This window comes from Neofelis nebulosa, chromosome 9, assembly GCF_028018385.1.
Source record: "Neofelis nebulosa isolate mNeoNeb1 chromosome 9, mNeoNeb1.pri, whole genome shotgun sequence".
NCBI lineage: Eukaryota > Metazoa > Chordata > Mammalia > Carnivora > Felidae > Neofelis > Neofelis nebulosa.
This window is the reverse complement of record NC_080790.1, coordinates 55,038,248-55,055,496: the sequence shown is the minus strand read 5'-3', so window position 1 is coordinate 55,055,496 and position 17,249 is coordinate 55,038,248. Positions and strand designations below refer to the sequence as shown.

Here is a 17,249-nt window from a genome sequence, read left to right as displayed (position 1 = left end):
TATTTTGTGGTGGTCATGACAAGGTGATACCATGGGTTCAAAGATGAGAGGCAAAGAACCTCTTCCTTTTCCAAAGTCCTCCCAAAATATGGACAAGAAAGAGAGACTTTCTTGATGTAGTCAGAATGGTTAATTTATTGCTACAAGGGTGGTTGGCATTAACCCCAACATTTTAAATAAGGATTTTCCTAAGGCCACACTGACGTGGGTAGTCTCACTGTATTATAGATGATTTTGCAAGTGATTTTCATACAGCTTATCTATGCTCATACGCAAGGCTGCTCTCTGAGTTTCTTCTTGGTGTTCATATTCAGATAAAATCTGATTAGACCAAAGGATGGCAGTAACCGCAGCTAGCCAATACCATTTATGGCCTCCATGCCCATAGTCAAAACAGCTATTGGATTATGGTACCTTTCCAGTGAGTCTGGCCTCAGGCATCAGTTACTATTCAGTAACTGATTTGATACTTGAGATAGAATCTATTTGCAGTCCCTAAGTGGAATGAACACAGTGGGCAGAGTTGGGAGCAGAAAATAAGGCTTTCTGTGGCTGAAATGCACAAGAAGGGGGTTAGAGAGCCATACCATATTCCCTTGGTAATGGCCCATGCGAAGCTTAAGGCCTGCCTATGGAGGTATATATATTTTATCTTAAAAATTTTTTTTTAAAGTTTTCAGTGGAATGGCAGTCCCCTTCTCCCCTGAAGGCTGCTTTCCTACCAGCCTGGTCGTGTGACCAACGTGCATCACCTGAATCCACACTGGCCAAAACTAGGCTATTTACCAAGCTGTGCACCATCTATAGAACCATTTTAGAAGACATTGTGGCACAGCTCTTTTTGTTTCATTACAGGGAAGTGTGTTCAACACCTGGAAACCCATGTGGGTTGTATTGTTAGAAGATGGAATTGAATTCTATAAGAAGAAAAGTGACAACAGCCCCAAAGGAATGATCCCCCTGAAAGGAAGCACACTGACTAGTCCTTGTCAAGACTTTGGCAAAAGGATGGTGAGTCAACATTCCTAGCCATGATGAACACCTTGTAATGCTCTGACATTTGACCCTGTGTGTAGCCTACAATGTGAATGGTGCTCCCTGGGTCTGTTCTTCTTACCAACACCCATACTCAGCCCTAGGCATTTGGGTTTCTGTTGGCCGAGCACTTCCAGAATGGGGTTGACTCAACTACTGTGCTTCTAAGGGAACTCAGACCTTTGAAAGGAATCACTCCTAATGGGATGTGTTTTGATTTTTAGTTTGTGTTTAAGATCACTACGACCAAACAGCAGGACCACTTCTTCCAGGCAGCCTTCCTGGAGGAGAGAGATGCTTGGGTTCGAGACATCAAGAAGGCCATTAAATGCATTGAAGGAGGTCAGAAGTTTGCAAGGAAATCTACCAGGAGGTCCATTCGACTGCCAGAAACCGTTGACTTAGGGTGATTTTCTTTGCTTCACTCTACCCTCGTGCCCCCTCGCTATGGAAATCTCACAACAGATCCTGCTCCAAGGCTTGCTTTGGAGGCTGTATCCACTCCTCCAAGTGGATGCTGGCACTTGGTGTACTGAGATGTTTACATGAGTCTGAAGGAGTGATCATAGATTCTCCAAGGTCTAGCAGCTGAGGAGAGGAGCCTAATGCAGTATAAATTCCCTCATTTTGTGCAACCTTGGTAGAAAGAGAGACAGAGAGATAGAGACAGAGAGAGAATGCATACTTGCATTTTTGAAGTAGCTATAATAAGTTAGTCTTGAAATAAAGGTTCAGGATCTCTAGATAGGCAGAAAAAGGCAAGTAAGGTTTCAAGTTCAAGTTCATGCATTTACACAGCCAGCAAGAGCCAGCCAGCGTGAACAACCATCCTGGGCAGAAGTCATTGGTGCCCTGACTTGGTTTAAATGGTCTTTTCTGTTGGCTGGTTTGGACTTGCAGGCGAGAGTTGTTACCTAAAGGTTTTTAGAGGCTCACAGGTAAACTCTGCCTCTGACAGGGGTTGGGAACAGGGTTTCTTCCTTCCTGAATGTTTCACATCTCCTACCACAAGAGCCTCTTTCCCTAGGAGTCTCTTCACTTCTTGCTAGTTTTGCTTTTGTGTTGGACATACGCTGAAATGGGAGCCCTGCCAGGAAGAATTCCATGTTGGTTGCTTAACATGTCCAACAAGGATTCTGTTTACAAAATGGCGAGGGTTTCTGGGTGGGGACTGAAGAAACCCCTTATGCAAGCCCACCACAGGACTTGGCATATCACAGGGATTTAATAAAATTTGCGCTTTGAGCTTGGTGAGAATGAGCACCTTCTCTTACCAATAAAGCTTTTGGTAAAGACCCAAGAGGCAGTGCCTAGTCCAGCTGTAGTTGCTGGGAGGGGTTGAAAAGTGACCATGTTTCCAGCCACAGCTGTCAGTGCTATGTGGGGATGATGTTTGTGCCACAGGATACACAAAAACGGTCTTCTGTTTTGTTGTCTGCAATTTCTCTGATAAGGCCATCTTTGGTTTATTACTTCAAGGCCAAAAATGAGAATTTGTCATCTCTCATAATTTTTAGAATAAGAGATAAGCTTAGCACAAATTTTCTTTCTTGGAGGCAAATATTTACAACAGATGGTCTCTTGAAGGACACTTAAAGAAGTAAGACATGAGGATTGAGGGCAATTAAAGACCTAGAATGTGTATGAACAATTGGCCCCAGGAACCTCTCCTCTTGGCACCTAACTGGGGCAACTCTATTTCAGGCGCTAAGAGTTATATCACCAAAGAGCTCAAAGAGCTTAATGTCTCTTAATGTAACAGACATTAAATACCTTCCCAGCACATTTTGCTGAATGCTGTATAGGCCACAGAGTTATACAAATATGAACCCAGCCCTTTAACTACTTTTGATCCAGTGGAGAGACCAGGCTCAGGGGCCACCTGAGGAGGGGGGAAACTTGTGATCATGGCAGGCCTTTCCAAGGTGGTGACTTCCAGAGAGGACTTGCCATTCTGAAAGGCTCCCCACTCATCCATCTGTTTTCATGTCTGCACAGTGCCTTGTATCTGTCCATGAAAGACACTGAAAAAGGAATAAAAGAGCTGAATCTAGAGAAGGACAAGAAGATTTTTAATCACTGCTTCACAGGTAAAAAGGCATGGCAGGTCTGAAATAGGGCAGCTGGGGAAGGCAATATGTAGTTCTCGCTCAGCCTTATGTGTGGGAGGGTGTATGAAGCATGGTGGGTGAACGGGGTCATAGAACTCAGGCTGGCGAACATGAGAATTGAATGTCCCCAGGGTGGAAGCAGAAGGAAAGGCAGAAAAGAACTATGCTGTTCAAGTTAAAGTTTTGGAAGTTCCAGCTAATCAGTCAAAGGGTCTCTCCACCTCTAACTCAAAATAAATGGCATTATGTTGAAACAGACACAGAGTTGAATAAGTTGATAAACAGGAATCAAGGTATACAATGTAAGATTTAAGTGACAATACTAGAGATGTGTGAGGCTGCACAGGATCCGGCATTAAGTGTCACAAATTTAGGTGGATGACATAGAGGTTAAAAACATATTCTTTGGAGCCAGACTACCTTAGTTAACATCCTAGCTTGGCCACTTACTTGCTATAAAACCTTAGGCCAATAACTTAGCCTCTCTGTGCTTCACATTCCTTGTCTATAAAATGGCGATAATCACAGTGCACCTACTTCATAGGCTCTCTGTAATATGTTTAGAACAGTGCCTGGTATACAGTAAATACCATATGGTGTGAGCTCTCAGGGTGGTTTTTATAATTAAGAAGTCACATGTCTGAACAGACAATTCTGAGTCCAGAAAAGAGAAAGAACTCAGGGGGCTGTTGAGACTCATAGAAGTAGAGGCTTAAATTTTACTCAAAGAGTTGGGTGGCATTTCATTATGTATGGTGAGGACAAAGTTATGAGGCAGAGATATACGGAATATGCATCCAGAAGAAGAAAATGACCAGCCTAGCAGGGCTGATGGTTCATTAGGGGTCTAAATGGGACATGCAGTTGGGATTAGGTTGTCAGAAGCTGAGCATGCCTTATTTATGGTGACAGAAAAGATCAAGAGAGAAAATCTCTGAGAAGATACAACCGATATAGAATCTGAGGGGATATCCAATCAATAGATACTTCACAAAAACCATTCAGGACAAAGTCAGGAAGTGTGATCTGCAGTAGCAGGGTAGTGTCCCGTAGGAATCAGCCTCAGAGAGTTAAGGTTGTAGCCTGTTAACATTAGAAAAGTCAGGGCTGAAATTTGGAATCAAGATACCAAGCCATGGGCAGTGGTAAGGGAAGCTGACAAGAGGAAGGCAGGGCCCTAACTCTAGCAGGATTGATGTCACTAAGACAGAGCCTCTAGCAAAGGAGACAAGGAAGAGGTTCTGAAATAGGTCTGGGGGCAAGGTCCAGGCCATACCTATTTCCTGTGTATGTTACTGAGTCCCAGAGTACAGGGCTAGAACTTCATAAGTCCTCCCCACTGAAGGTCAGTATTAGTTCTAGAAATTCAGGTAGATCAAGTTTTTCTGTGGGAGTCAGGTGGTCTCAGTGGAGAAACAAGACTATGGCAGAGACTGGGACTCAGGCACTGCTGAAAAGTGATGGAGGACCTTGAATGTTGGACAAAAGGAAGACTGAACTTGTCTTTCAAGCTTCAGCATACCCGGCTGAGTACATATGGACTCCAGGGTTAGAACACTTGAGTGAAGGGTCATTGCTGGTGTAACTCAGGCCTAAGGTCACTTAAACTCTCCAAGTCTCAATTTTCTCATTGTTAAATGAGGTCTGTAATTACTCCCCTAGCACTTTCATAGGGTCACTATGAGGTTTAAAAGCAGAAATGCAGTATTAATTAGTTTATCCTTCTACAAAATAAAAGTGGGTAAAAGTGTCTCATATATGATATTCATGGAAAGCTCACTAACCAATGTTTCAAAGGTAGTATATCCTACTGCTCTTGCTTTGATGACCGGGAACCTATTGCCTGTTACGTTGGCTCCCTGGTTGTCTACATTTATACAGAATATATCATTTTTCATGTAAAGCTTCAAAGTTGTAGCCTGCTAATAATCCAAATGATGGGTCAATTCCCTTTTATCTTCTTTAAGACAATTTTTTAAAATGTTTATTTTTTTGAGAGAGAGAGAAGGACATAGTACAAGCGGGGGAGAGGCAGAGAGAGAGGGAGACACCGAATCTGAAGCAGGTTCCAGGCTCTGAGCTGTCAGCACAGAGCCTGACGCTGGGCTTGAACTCACCAACTGTGAGAGCATGACCTGAGCCAAAGTCAGATGCTCAATTGACTGAGCCACCCAGGTGCCCCTTCATTGCCAGATTTCTTAGTATGCCATCTAAGCCTTCCCACTCACCCTGTGTCTTCCTCACTCTCTTGTCTTCTTTCACCTTCTTTCCACCAACTTTACCCTCTGCCCCCAAAAGGGGCTGCTTCATGCCTGTGGGCCTCTGTTCCCATGCTGCTGCTTTATCAGCCTGTGCTGGTTCCTCTCAGCCCTGTTTTATGTGCTTGGCAAAACATTTTACTCATGTTTTAAGCCTGAGCCCCATGCCACTTCCCTTATGAATCTTTTCCCAACAGCGTAGACCAGCCCCCCGCCCTACCCACCTGCTTCCACACCTTCCTGCAGATTTGACCTAGTAGCTCCACTGAACTGCACTGATCCATAGCAGAATGCTTGTTACAATCCTTAAGTACATCCCATCTCTCCCTTTTAGATTCCCTGAGGGGGAATCCCTAATATCCATCACGGCACTTAGCACCTACTAGATGCTCAATAAGTGTCAATTCATTAGTGGAGTAAATGAGTGAGTTTGTAAAACCTATTTCTCTGATGTATGGATTGCTCCTTAAGGAGCATGTAGAAGTATTTATCCTGCTGATTTCATTTTTCCTTCTTGGAATAACAGGGAAGATGAGACAAGTGAGACACTTGGGTGCTCTAGAGCTCTTCAGGGGTGACTTTCAGTGGCTTGTTCTTTGGTAACTTGGTAGGGAGTGTTAACCTTCCCTCTAATGGTCCCATCCAGGCAACTGTGTCATCGATTGGCTGGTTTCCAATAAGTCTGTTCGGAATCGCCAGGAAGGCCTCATGATTGCCTCCTCGCTGCTCAATGAAGGGTACCTGCAGCCTGCTGGAGAACTGTCCAAGAATGCAGTGGATGGAACTGCTGAAAACCCTTTCCTGGACAACCCTGATGCCTTCTACTACTTTGTAAGTGAGAAATGCTACCCCTTTACTCTTCCTGTGATGAGGGCTGCCCTGCACAGATTCTAGGTTGGTCTTAGTTCATACCCATGTGTGCAAAAGAAAGGGCCCAGCCCTGTAGAGACTTGTTCACCTCTGCAATGCCTGCTATATCCACTTTAAAGAAAAACATTGTTTACTTGAATAGTTTCCTTTAAAGTGACTTTTAAAACTTTATTCTTTTTTTTTAATTTGAGAGAAAGAAAGAGAACACTGAAGGGGAGAGGGGCAGAGGGAGAGAGAGACAGAGAGAGACAGAAAGAGAGAATCTTAAGCAGGCTCCATGCTCAGCACAGAGCCCAACATGGGGCTCAATCTCACGAACTGTGAAACAATGACCTGGGCTGAAATCAAGAGTTGGATGCTCAACTGACTGAGACACCCAGGCACCCAAAACTTTATTCTTATTCTAAGCAATAATTAATTTATAAAAACCTATTAGGTCCTAGTACATTCCAGGCACTCTCCTAGACAGAAGAGATACAGTGGTGAAAAAAAAAAAATAATGGGCAAAAACTGCAGCCCTCAGGGAGCTTCCTTTTTAGAGGGAGATCTGTAAAATCACAATGTGCTGGTTGTATTTTTCTAAATATATATATTTTTTATTTTTTAAATGTTTATTTGTTTTTTTTTTTTTTTTAATTTTTTTTTTAACGTTTATTTATTTTTGAGACAGAGAGAGACAGAGCATGAACGGGGGAGGGGCAGAGAGAGAGGGAGACACAGAATCAGAAGCAGGCTCCAGGCTCTGAGCCATCAGCCCAGAGCCTGACGCGGGGCTCGAACTCACAGACCGCGAGATCGTGACCTGAGCTGAAGTCGGTCGCTTAACCGACTGAGCCACCCAGGCGCCCCTGTTTATTTGTTTTTGAGAGAGAGAGAGACAGAGTGCAAGCAGGGGGAGGGCAGAAAGAGAGGGAGACACAGAATCCGAAGCAGGCTCCAGGCTCTGAGCTATCAGCACAGAGCCCGACGTGGAGCTCAACCATGAGATCATGACCTGAGCCGAAGTCGGATGCTTAACTGACTGAGTCACCCAGGCACCCCTACAATACGCTACTTTTAACACAAAATGTGTTCATCCACATCCCCTCCCCCAACCATCTTGTTTACCTCCATGTATGCTTACCACAAATTGGGAAATACTATATTGCACAATATGGACCTAAACTTGGGCCAAATAAGAAAACCAGTGACAGTGGATTTCTAGGGGGATTTTGGCAGTTTTGTTTCAATTCAGGGTCAGGGCATAAAAGGTAGGAAGCTATTTAAGAGAACTATCTTCTTACAAAAATGAAGTGAATATCCCCAAGAGAGTTTCATTTCACTTTGGGGGAAGTTCCACTGTCAGTATTTTCTTCTTTCTAGACCTTTGATCTGGTTGTTTATAGCCATTTAAATGTGAGATTCTAAAAATACCCACCAGAGTGGCTCTTCTTCCTCTGTATGGTTCATTACTTGCTTATAGCTGAGCAAGGCCCAGTTTGCTCTTGACCTTAGAACATGAAGCTGGACACATCATGTTCTCAGTCTTCTCAAAGTGGAAGGGGCTGAGTGGTAAAGGTCATAATGGAGATTGTGTTATGCAGTGTCTTATAAATTAGCTAACTCTACTTTCAAGGATATGGCCATGAGGTGCCAAGAGAAGGAAGGCTTTGAAGGAAGAAATGTGCTGAGCTAGACTTAGAATACAGTTTGCAGAACCCAAGAGGATGAAAGGATATTGACAAAATCACTCTTGAGTGGAGCATCTAGAAACAAGAAACAAGCATCTAGAGACAAGAAACAGGGAGAGGGGAAATGAGCTAACCAAGGACAACCTTTAAAGTTTAGGTCAGGATATGAACCACAGTAGGAAGGAGAAAAGGAAACCACCCCAGTGGCTGGAGGGGAAAGGGAGGGGAGAAGGTACAAGTAGCCATATGCCTAAGACTGGTAAAACAAACTTACTGCTTGGTTTCCCAACAGCCCGACAGCGGGTTCTTCTGTGAAGAGAATTCCAGTGATGACGATGTGATTCTGAAAGAAGAATTCAGAGGGGTTGTTATCAAGCAAGGATGTTTACTGAAACAGGTGAGTGGTCACCACTATTCTCTTCAGTCTTTTCCCCTTTACCAGTTTCTTTTAATTTCTAAATTAACCAAATAGTATTTGGTTCGTTTGGCCAATACTCAACTAGAAAATGAGAGCCCTGCAGAGTGAAAGACAAAAAGCTAAGTAGATGATCAAAGTGACTTTAGGACAGGAGGACTGAGGCAGGTAGAGTAGAAGATGCACCTTGAAATGGGGAAACTCTTCTTTTTTTTTTTTTTAAGTTTATTTGTGTATTTTAAGAGAGAGAGAGGGTGTAAATGGGGGAGGGAGAGAGAGAGAGAGAGAGACAGAGAGAGAGAGAATCCTAAGTAGGCTCCTCACTGTCAGTGCAGAGCCCACGAACTGTGAGATCATGACCTGAGCTGAAATCAAGAGTCAGACACTTAACGGACTGAGCCAGGCGCCTGGGGAAACTCTTCTTTTATGAATATCAGGGGAAAAAGAGATGTTTCAAAAAAAAATAATAATGACCTTTTCATTAGCTGGAAGAAATCAATTGTCTAAGAGGTGCCATCCAAAAAACAGAGATGTTTCACAGTAAAAGTACTTCCACTCGCCTATCCCTCCTTCTTGCAAAGTGACCAGGAAACAGGAATAGGCCACACTCAGAAGAGGAACATTACATACCATTGAAAGCAAGGAAGTCATATTCTAATTTTTTTTTTTAACGTTTATTTATTTTTGAGACAGAGACAGAGCATGAACAGGGGAGGGTCAGAGAGAGGGAGACACAGAATCGGAAACAGGCTCCAGGCTCTGAGCTGTCAGCACAGAGCCCGACGCGGGGCTCGAACTCACGGACCGCGAGATCATGACCTGAGCCGAAGTCGGCCGCTTAACCGACTGAGCCACCCAGGCGCCCCAGGAAGTCATATTCTAGACCGTGGGTAGGTCATGGGGAGACCAAATCCAGGACATGCCTGAAGCCAACTCTGCAGGAGCTGCAGCAGACAAATGTCAGATCCAGTCAGGTGGCATGCACTCAGTCCTGGGTGGGGGGGCATGGGAATCATATGCAGTCACCAGGTCTCCACAGTCACAGGCCACTGTCAGTCTGGGAAGCAATGGCAGGGGTGAACCGGAGAGCTCTAGTTAGTTACCAGGTGCTAAGGCACAGAATGCCAAGAGGTAAGGGAATATAAGGGCTGGGGCTAAGTGAGGAAGCCAGGGACAACACCTGGTAGAGGAAAAAGCAACAGGAAGACATGAGAATATTCGGGGTGAAAAAAATTGATACTAGCATATGATATCATAGAAACCAAAGCTGCTTCATAAGGCCGAGGTTTTAACTTCCTTGCTGTGCTGTGATCTGTCTTAAAGGCACTGCTTAGTATATAACTGTGGGACTGAGATTTGACTTACGTCATGAGAGGAACTTGAACTTCTGAGGTGAAGAGGGAAGAACCAAAGTTGACCATATACTCACATTTAAAAAGAAGAAATTTGAACTAGTTGAGATTAGGTATAGATATAGATTTTGAGTTTTACTAGGGAAGGGGAGCATTAGTGTGAAACACTTACTTTAACATTAGGTTTTGAGAGAACAGGATCCTAAAAGATAATTCAGCAAGGATTTAAAAAGAATTCACAGACTATTCTAATAACTTTTATGACAGGGTGACCACTGACTAGATCAAAGGGGAAGTATAGGAGCAGGGCCAGCCTTCTATAGAGAAGGCTCTGGCAATTGTCTGTGGCCAGAGTTTGCCTATTGCAAACTTCCTCTAGTTCTGCCAAACATCCTCATATTCCTGGTCAGAAATTTGGCTGAGGGTAATGGTTATCTGAATGTGTGTTGAAGATAATGGGGACTTGAAGTAGACTTACTTCTGTATTTTTCCTCACCTTCCTTTCATTGGCTTTTGATAAGTGCAATTTAGTTTTAGCTGGCCCAACTGGTGTACATTTTAGTCCTCCAGGGATCTGTTAAAATTGCACCCCAGGCCAATTAAACCTGGGTCTCTGGATTTTAAAGCTCTGCAAGTGATTTTGGTGTGTAGCCAAGGCTGAGAACCACAGAGCCAGCCTTTTTCTTCAAAGCTAACTTATCCTGCTATCAAAATACCACTATAATATAGTAATCCCTCTTAGCCTCCTTTTACTATGAAGAAAACAACAATCTATGTGCATTCAGAGATTTTGGTTTTTTTTTACAATATTCTTTCCTCTAATTTTTGGCAGGAGTGAGAGGGAAAAGAAACCTCTTCTATTTTGATTGATGGCCCCCTTTAATGTTTCCAATCTCTTAGCTCGGTGGTTTATAACCCTGGTTCATATCACAATCACGTGAAGGAATTAAAAAAATTTCTCCAAGTGTCACAAAGCTAAACCACTCTGTGTCTGCTGCTGGGAGTTAGCAGGGTTAATGTGTGTAGAAGGCTTATCATGAAAAAGGGCACCTGTGTCCCACACCTCACAGGCGGGAAGTAGCTGTGTTCAACTGGAGGCCAGTCCTTCCCTCCCACCCAATTCTTCCCACTTCCCCCATCCCAGAGAAAATAATTCTACTTGGGGGATGTAGTAAATTTGAGGATAAATGATAGTGAATTATATTTAATATAATCCCTTTTTAAATAGTTCCTTCTGTTATGACAATGAACAAAATATCTGGTTTCAAAACTATGTATAGATTTTTTTTTTAATTTTTTTTTCAACGTTTTTTATTTATTTTTGGGACAGAGAGAGACAGACAGAGCATGAACGGGGGAGGGGCAGAGAGAGGGAGACACAGAATCGGAAACAGGCTCCAGGCTCCGAGCCATCAGCCCAGAGCCCGACGCGGGGCTCGAACTCACGGACCGCGAGATCGTGACCTGGCTGAAGTCGGACGCTTAACCGACTGCGCCACCCAGGCGCCCCAAAACTATGTATAGATTTTTTGATAAGGAGGGACAATGTATCATATGTTTTTCTCATATCTTCTGCAGAGCTCAGCATCCTTCTTGGTCTATAATAGATAATAAACATTTGTAGAGAGAATTAAATTGAATATAAGTGGCTGGCAGATCAGCAACAATTCTTAGAAACCCCGGGCATGCACACATTCCTTAAAATCCCCCAGGAAATACTCATTACATGAAGGATGGCCAGAGACCCACTTACTAACATTAAGCTTTTCAGTGAGTCACATTGTGATGTCAATGAGAGCTTAAAGGCAATAGGTAGTTGACCAGGGTTGGCTGATTTCACCTCTTCCTATTATCTTCCCCTTCCACTGATTCACAAGAACTTGTTATTCACCCAGTGATTGCATGAGAGATCATGAAATGTGTGTTCACAGGTTAGGTAGAAATGGTGTAAGGCAAAAGCTTTAGCATCTTACTACCTAAGGCAAAGAACAAGAATTCGTAAAAAGAATTTTAGAAATTGATACAGAAGCCATTCTACACATGATATAACAGATAGAAATATTGTCTGTTCTCCCATATGACTCTATAGGATTCCTGGCTCCATCCTTCAAGCAAGTAAAAGCCTCTTTGGAGATGAGCTCCTTGGCCAATATAACTTAGACTCATTCTTGAAAGCTCCCTTTAAACTCCTTAGACTTGGCATCATGAAGGAGACACTGTTTGCTAAAATCATAAATGTTTCATTTTTTTTCTATAGGAGCACAGTAAAAAATATTGGAAAATTTGTATATGTGTTTGTCAATATATGGTGCTTTAGAATTAAATGATATGCTTCATATTGGCAAGACAGAAACTGTATATCATCTAATCTAATATACACTTTTTTTTTCTTCTGGAGATATTTAAGTCATTTGAATTTTCTGGAGGAAATAATGAAATTAGGTTTACCATGACATTAAAAAAAATTATTATAAGCTGATTGAAGAAACTGTATAATTCAAGGAAATTACAAGCAGATATATGGCAGCTTCCAGGGTGAGATTTTATGTATCAGGCATAGGGCTGTGCTTTGGAGGAACAAAGGTCAACAAAACATATAAATCCTGCCCTACAAACCCACAGTCTGGATGGTGTCATTCTTTGGGAAAGCCCAGTTCCTGTGTGTTTTCATCATGTCTGTCACAGTGACTATTCCTTCCCGCTTCCATTGCTGCTACCTGATGTTAGTTCCTAATAATTCTGTGCTTAGATTGTTGCAATAATTTCCTAATGAACTTCTTTTTACCTTAGTATCTTCTCCCTGGCTTATCTTTAACCTAGCCAGTTGGTCCATCCTACATGTGGTCGCCATATTAATCTTCCTAAAATGTGATTGTAATCTTTTCACCTCTGACTCAGAAGCCATCAGCAACAACCCCCACCTTTTAAGTCTCTTTCCACTTTCCCAAACATGCCTCATGAACCCTGCATTCTAGCCAGACTGGTCTTATTCATTAATGTCTGCATATGCCTGTGTATTCCCATTGCTGCTTTTTTGTTGTCAAGTCTTTCCACCCACCTCTTTCCCATCCATCTGTCTCCTGTGTGCCCTCTGTGGTTAAGCGCAGAGGCTCTCTTTGACATCCCAAACCTACAGTGACATATCCCACATTTAATTCCCTTGAAATCTTTTATCTATACCAATTACTTGATTTGGACATTTGCTGTTTTATATTTCCACATAGACTCTAAACTATAGCTCTAAAGAGTAGAGCTATGTCTTAACCTCTTTATATCATCCATGTTACCTAACAACCATGTAGGTACATTGTATAAAATATTGTCTTATGTAATACTAAACCTGGAAGGCAGTCTTAGAAATAATTAATCCATAATTTCATAACATCCAAACTATTCACTGGCCGTAGTGCTATCTCCCTGACAAAGACCTGGGTTGGGACCGCGTTTTCCTGAAGTTGGTATTTCATCTTTTTCTTTTTTCAGTTCAACAAAGCTTACTATGTAGATACTATATGTACAGAGTGATGCTAAGAACTCACCATGCCTCTTTTTATGTTGATCTTGGATAAAGGGGCACAGGAGGAAAAACTGGAAAGTGAGGAAGTTCATTCTGAGAGAAGACCCTGCCTACCTGCACTACTATGACCCTGCTGGGGTGAGATCCTGTGGTCAACAAATCTATTGCACTCAGACCTCCATTGCATCTGCTATCTGGGCTTTCCATTCTCCTTTCTGCTCTGTTTATATCCCCATTTCCTCTTTACCCTCCCACTTCTTTTTCTCCTGCTCTCCTCTACCTCTTCCTCTCCCCTCTTAACTGCAAAGATCTGCAGTCTTAGGCTTTGAGGCCAGCACAAGCTCAGGGATGAAAGAAAATATCACTATATTGTTATTCATTTGTTTTTGTTTGCCCTGATCTGATACTTTCAGAGGGACTCAACCAGTCCAATTCATTGCTCTTGGTTTAATATGAAAAACAGTGATAATTCCTCCTCTGGGCCAATTTGGATGAGAGCACTGTTTAAGTCCAGCCATTTGGGCTGTTGTTTATTCAGAAGAGGGCCTTTTCCTTAATAAAAGGAGTCAACTCTAAAGCGTAAAGACAAACCCATCTGGGTTGGGTCCTCAGACCCTGCTTACAGTGCAGGGCTTACAGACCCTGCTTACAGGGCAGGAAGGGGTTTTCTTTAGTCTCCTTCTACTCTTACCCATTTGGGGTGCCCTAATCTACACCAGAGTGAGTCTGTATGGCTTTTGTACCAACAGAATAAGGTATGTTCGTGCATTGTACATTGGAAACATAACATGAGGGCTCCTCTCTTCTCTAGGGGGAAGATCCCTTGGGAGCAATTCACTTGAGAGGCTGTGTAGTGACTTCAGTGGAGAGCAACCCAGATGGTAAGAATGAATTTTTGTTTGAGAGAGGTTATTCAGGCTTCCTTTCCACACCTGGGCATCCTGAGCCAACAACAATCAATAACTGACTTAATCAATCGGGCTAAGCATGAATGAATTTCTGTCTGGAAACCTGGGAGAAAACAAGAGTTATTTTCTCCCAGATGCTGCCCTGTCTCTCTGGGCCTTGGAGAGGAGGAGTGGCTTTGTGGATGACTTGAGCAAATCCTTGAGCAATGCTGAGAAAAACCTTCCCCTTGGAACTGCCTTGGATGGAAAGACTTGTTACCTCCTGATGCCTGTAACTGAGCTATGGCATTCCTTAAAGGGGGACCTTTTACATATCCAGACCAGGAAATCTCCCACAGCAAAAGGAACATTTGTGCAGTGAGACAGTGCAGTGAGTGGAAAGTGCACTTGGCTTGCAGTTATGTCTGTGCTAGTCGGTTAGTGGCATGGTCTAGGGTGAACCACCTAATGAATCTGGGCCTTAGCTCCTCCTCTGGAGTGAGGGGTTGCACCAGTGACCTCTGGGTCCTAGATCACAAGTCTATGATGTGGTGAATGGAATAGCCATGCTGGTGTTGACTGACTTCACAGACGCAGAGATGAGGGGTATCACTGGGGAGATGTGGTTTAGACATCCCAACCCTGGTTTTGCCATGTCATTTTGGGTTTATGATGTTATAAAGGCTGATGGGAAAACACTACAGCTGCAAAAGCTTAGATTTTTGACTACTCCTGTATCTGCTCATTGTCTTCTTCTTATGGAATTACGATTTTTGATTTGAGGTGGATGTTTTAAGTCTTGTCGCGCTATTGGCCAGTTAACTGCCTTTCGATCTTTCAACAGACTCTAACTTAGCCCCTGATAAAAACAAGTTCAAGCTTGTATTTTTTACCGGAAGTGGGTCTGGATTTTTGTTTTTATTTTTAATTTTAATATATTAGGGTCAGTCTTTGGCTTATATTATGAGCAGAGGAAAAGTACTCATTAGGCTCTCATAGAGGTACTCATTAATTGGTATGCAACAGTAGGAAATTTAGTTTGCTCATAAACTGTAAAAGAAACTGTAAACTGTCGAGTATTTTACTTATTTCTTAAACACACACTCATACCACACAGTCATACTATGTACCTATCTATATACATACTATATCTATCTAGATATCTATATATAGTATTAGAATACTGTAGAATGTTATAGTATATATCCATACTCTATATATGTATGATTATACAATAAAGATATATGATCATACAATGATGATAAGTTTGAAAGCCACATATTTAATTTTCTTAGGATACTAAAAAAATAAAAATTTCATTCCTTGCAAAAGGAGGGTGCCCAGGCAGTGTCTCTGCATGCACTTTGTCGCTCACTTTCTTTTTCACCAGGCAGGAAAAGCGAAGAAGAAAACCTCTTTGAGATCATCACAGCTGATGAAGTTCATTATTTCTTGCAAGCGGCCACTGCCAAGGAGCGCACCGAGTGGATCAAAGCCATCCAGGTGGCCTCTCGGACTGGGAAGTGAGGATGTTTCTGCAGCCCATCATCACTCTCCCAAGGGAACCCCGTGGATAAGCTTGGCCTAGGACCTGTCCACTTCTGGCAACAGACTGATGATAAAGGGCTCAGGGCTGGGAAATTTTTGTCTGCAGTGGTTCTGAATAGAACTAACCACATGCCACGTCCTGTTCACTTGCACCAATCACATTGCTTTCTGAAACCTCTCTGTGTCCCACCACGCAGATATAATAAGCTGTGTGGCATGGGTTCCCTGCTTAATCTCTCCAGGCCTGAGCTTAAAAACCAAAAGCCCTGTGATTCTAATACCCATAGAAGTGAAGTGTGTCTAGTTGTCCGGCTAGTGTCCCTGCTAGGCTCAGTCCTGGCCTTCAGAACCTGAGATATTCTGCTCTTTAAAACTGTTCCCAATCTATACTTAAAGGACTAGGCATAAATCTCCTTTGTTCTTGTTCACCACCTTCTCTTGCTCTTGGCCATTAGATTGTGTATCAGAATGAAGGAGGACTTTCTTCTTCCTTCCTCACTCTAACCAGAAACTCCCTGAAAACCAGTGCCACAGTGCTGTCTTTTAGGTTGAAGCCTTCTATCACTTACTATAGCCTGGAGAGTTATACCTTCTGAGAAAATGACCCAAGGAAGCCAGGAGTAGCTGAGGGTCTTTTCCATGCCCAGAAGCCACCCAGAGCAGGTATATTCTACTCCCACCCGATGCTGACCTGAGATGGGTGTATTTTTGTCCCTTCCCAGAGCATTTCTCTATCTACCATTGGCTGTAACTGAGGGTGGGGGTGGGGGTGGGCTCCAAATCTTTGAGATTCTCTTTCGTTTGAATGTTTGCAGAAAAAAGTAGCCAGATGGGTTCCCTCCATGGGTTCTCTCCATGGGTGAGGGGTCTGGAGGCTGGCTAGCTAATGTATAGCCTCCAGTTCTAGAGGCTGCAGGGACTGGACCAAAGGCTGGAAGATTGGATGATGGCCTTATACAAAGATAACATTGAGAGGACTTAAGTCTAGACAGAGCTCACTGAGGTGGCCATCAACATTGTGCAGCACCTTTAATTCTCCAGTTAATGATATTGTGGTAATACCTGAGCTTTAGACACAAGCTGTAGCTGCTCCTGCTTGGCCTCCATGGGGCTTTGTGAACCCATTACCAACCCGAGTGATCTGATCTAGATTCAAATTGAGTACCTGTTTCAACTTTTGACCCTGTCAACCAATTAGTGATTCTAACCCTAAAGTGAGAAAAACAAAAACAGAAACAAAAACAAAAACAAAAAACCCCCAAACAGGTATATATGTGAAGGTGCATTTTCCAACTTCAGATTTCTAACTTTAAGGCTATAGTGAGAAAAGGAGAGCAGAAAATTCTTTCTGATTTTATCAACTCCTCTCTTTCCCTCCCCCAATTCCACATAATATCCTTGAGGTTATTTCTACTCCTGAATGGTTTTATCAACGGCCTAGAGGTAAAAGGCTATCTTTTCTCCAATTCTTTAGTAAGCTGTCTTTTTAGAACATGCACAGTTTTTCTATATTCAGTGTTAAAAGTATTTATTGATATGGAGTCAACTTTATGTTTTGAAACAAACATGACCATGTTTAACATCTC

The 17,249-nt window shown here is 42.7% G+C and overlaps 1 protein-coding gene and 1 long non-coding RNA gene across 3 annotated transcripts in view; one reads left to right on the top strand and one right to left on the bottom strand.

Moving 5' to 3' along the window:
* LOC131484986 (uncharacterized) overlaps positions 1-8,290 on the bottom strand; it is a 22,414-nt gene extending 14,124 nt beyond the window's left edge. The window contains exon 1 of the long non-coding RNA XR_009248555.1: positions 8,219-8,290. This is a non-coding gene — a long non-coding RNA (uncharacterized LOC131484986). The remainder of the gene's footprint in view (positions 1-8,218) is intronic.
* PLEK (pleckstrin) overlaps positions 1-17,249 on the top strand; it is a 26,224-nt gene extending 8,975 nt beyond the window's left edge. For both annotated transcript variants that reach the window (XM_058683865.1, XM_058683866.1), the window contains exons 2-9: positions 856-1,011; positions 1,260-1,441; positions 3,034-3,125; positions 6,051-6,235; positions 8,237-8,341; positions 13,283-13,366; positions 14,040-14,109; positions 15,506-17,249. In XM_058683865.1, the coding sequence (XP_058539848.1) occupies positions 856-1,011; positions 1,260-1,441; positions 3,034-3,125; positions 6,051-6,235; positions 8,237-8,341; positions 13,283-13,366; positions 14,040-14,109; positions 15,506-15,642 (1,011 nt within the window). In that variant the 3' untranslated portion in view covers positions 15,643-17,249. The remainder of the gene's footprint in view (positions 1-855; positions 1,012-1,259; positions 1,442-3,033; positions 3,126-6,050; positions 6,236-8,236; positions 8,342-13,282; positions 13,367-14,039; positions 14,110-15,505) is intronic.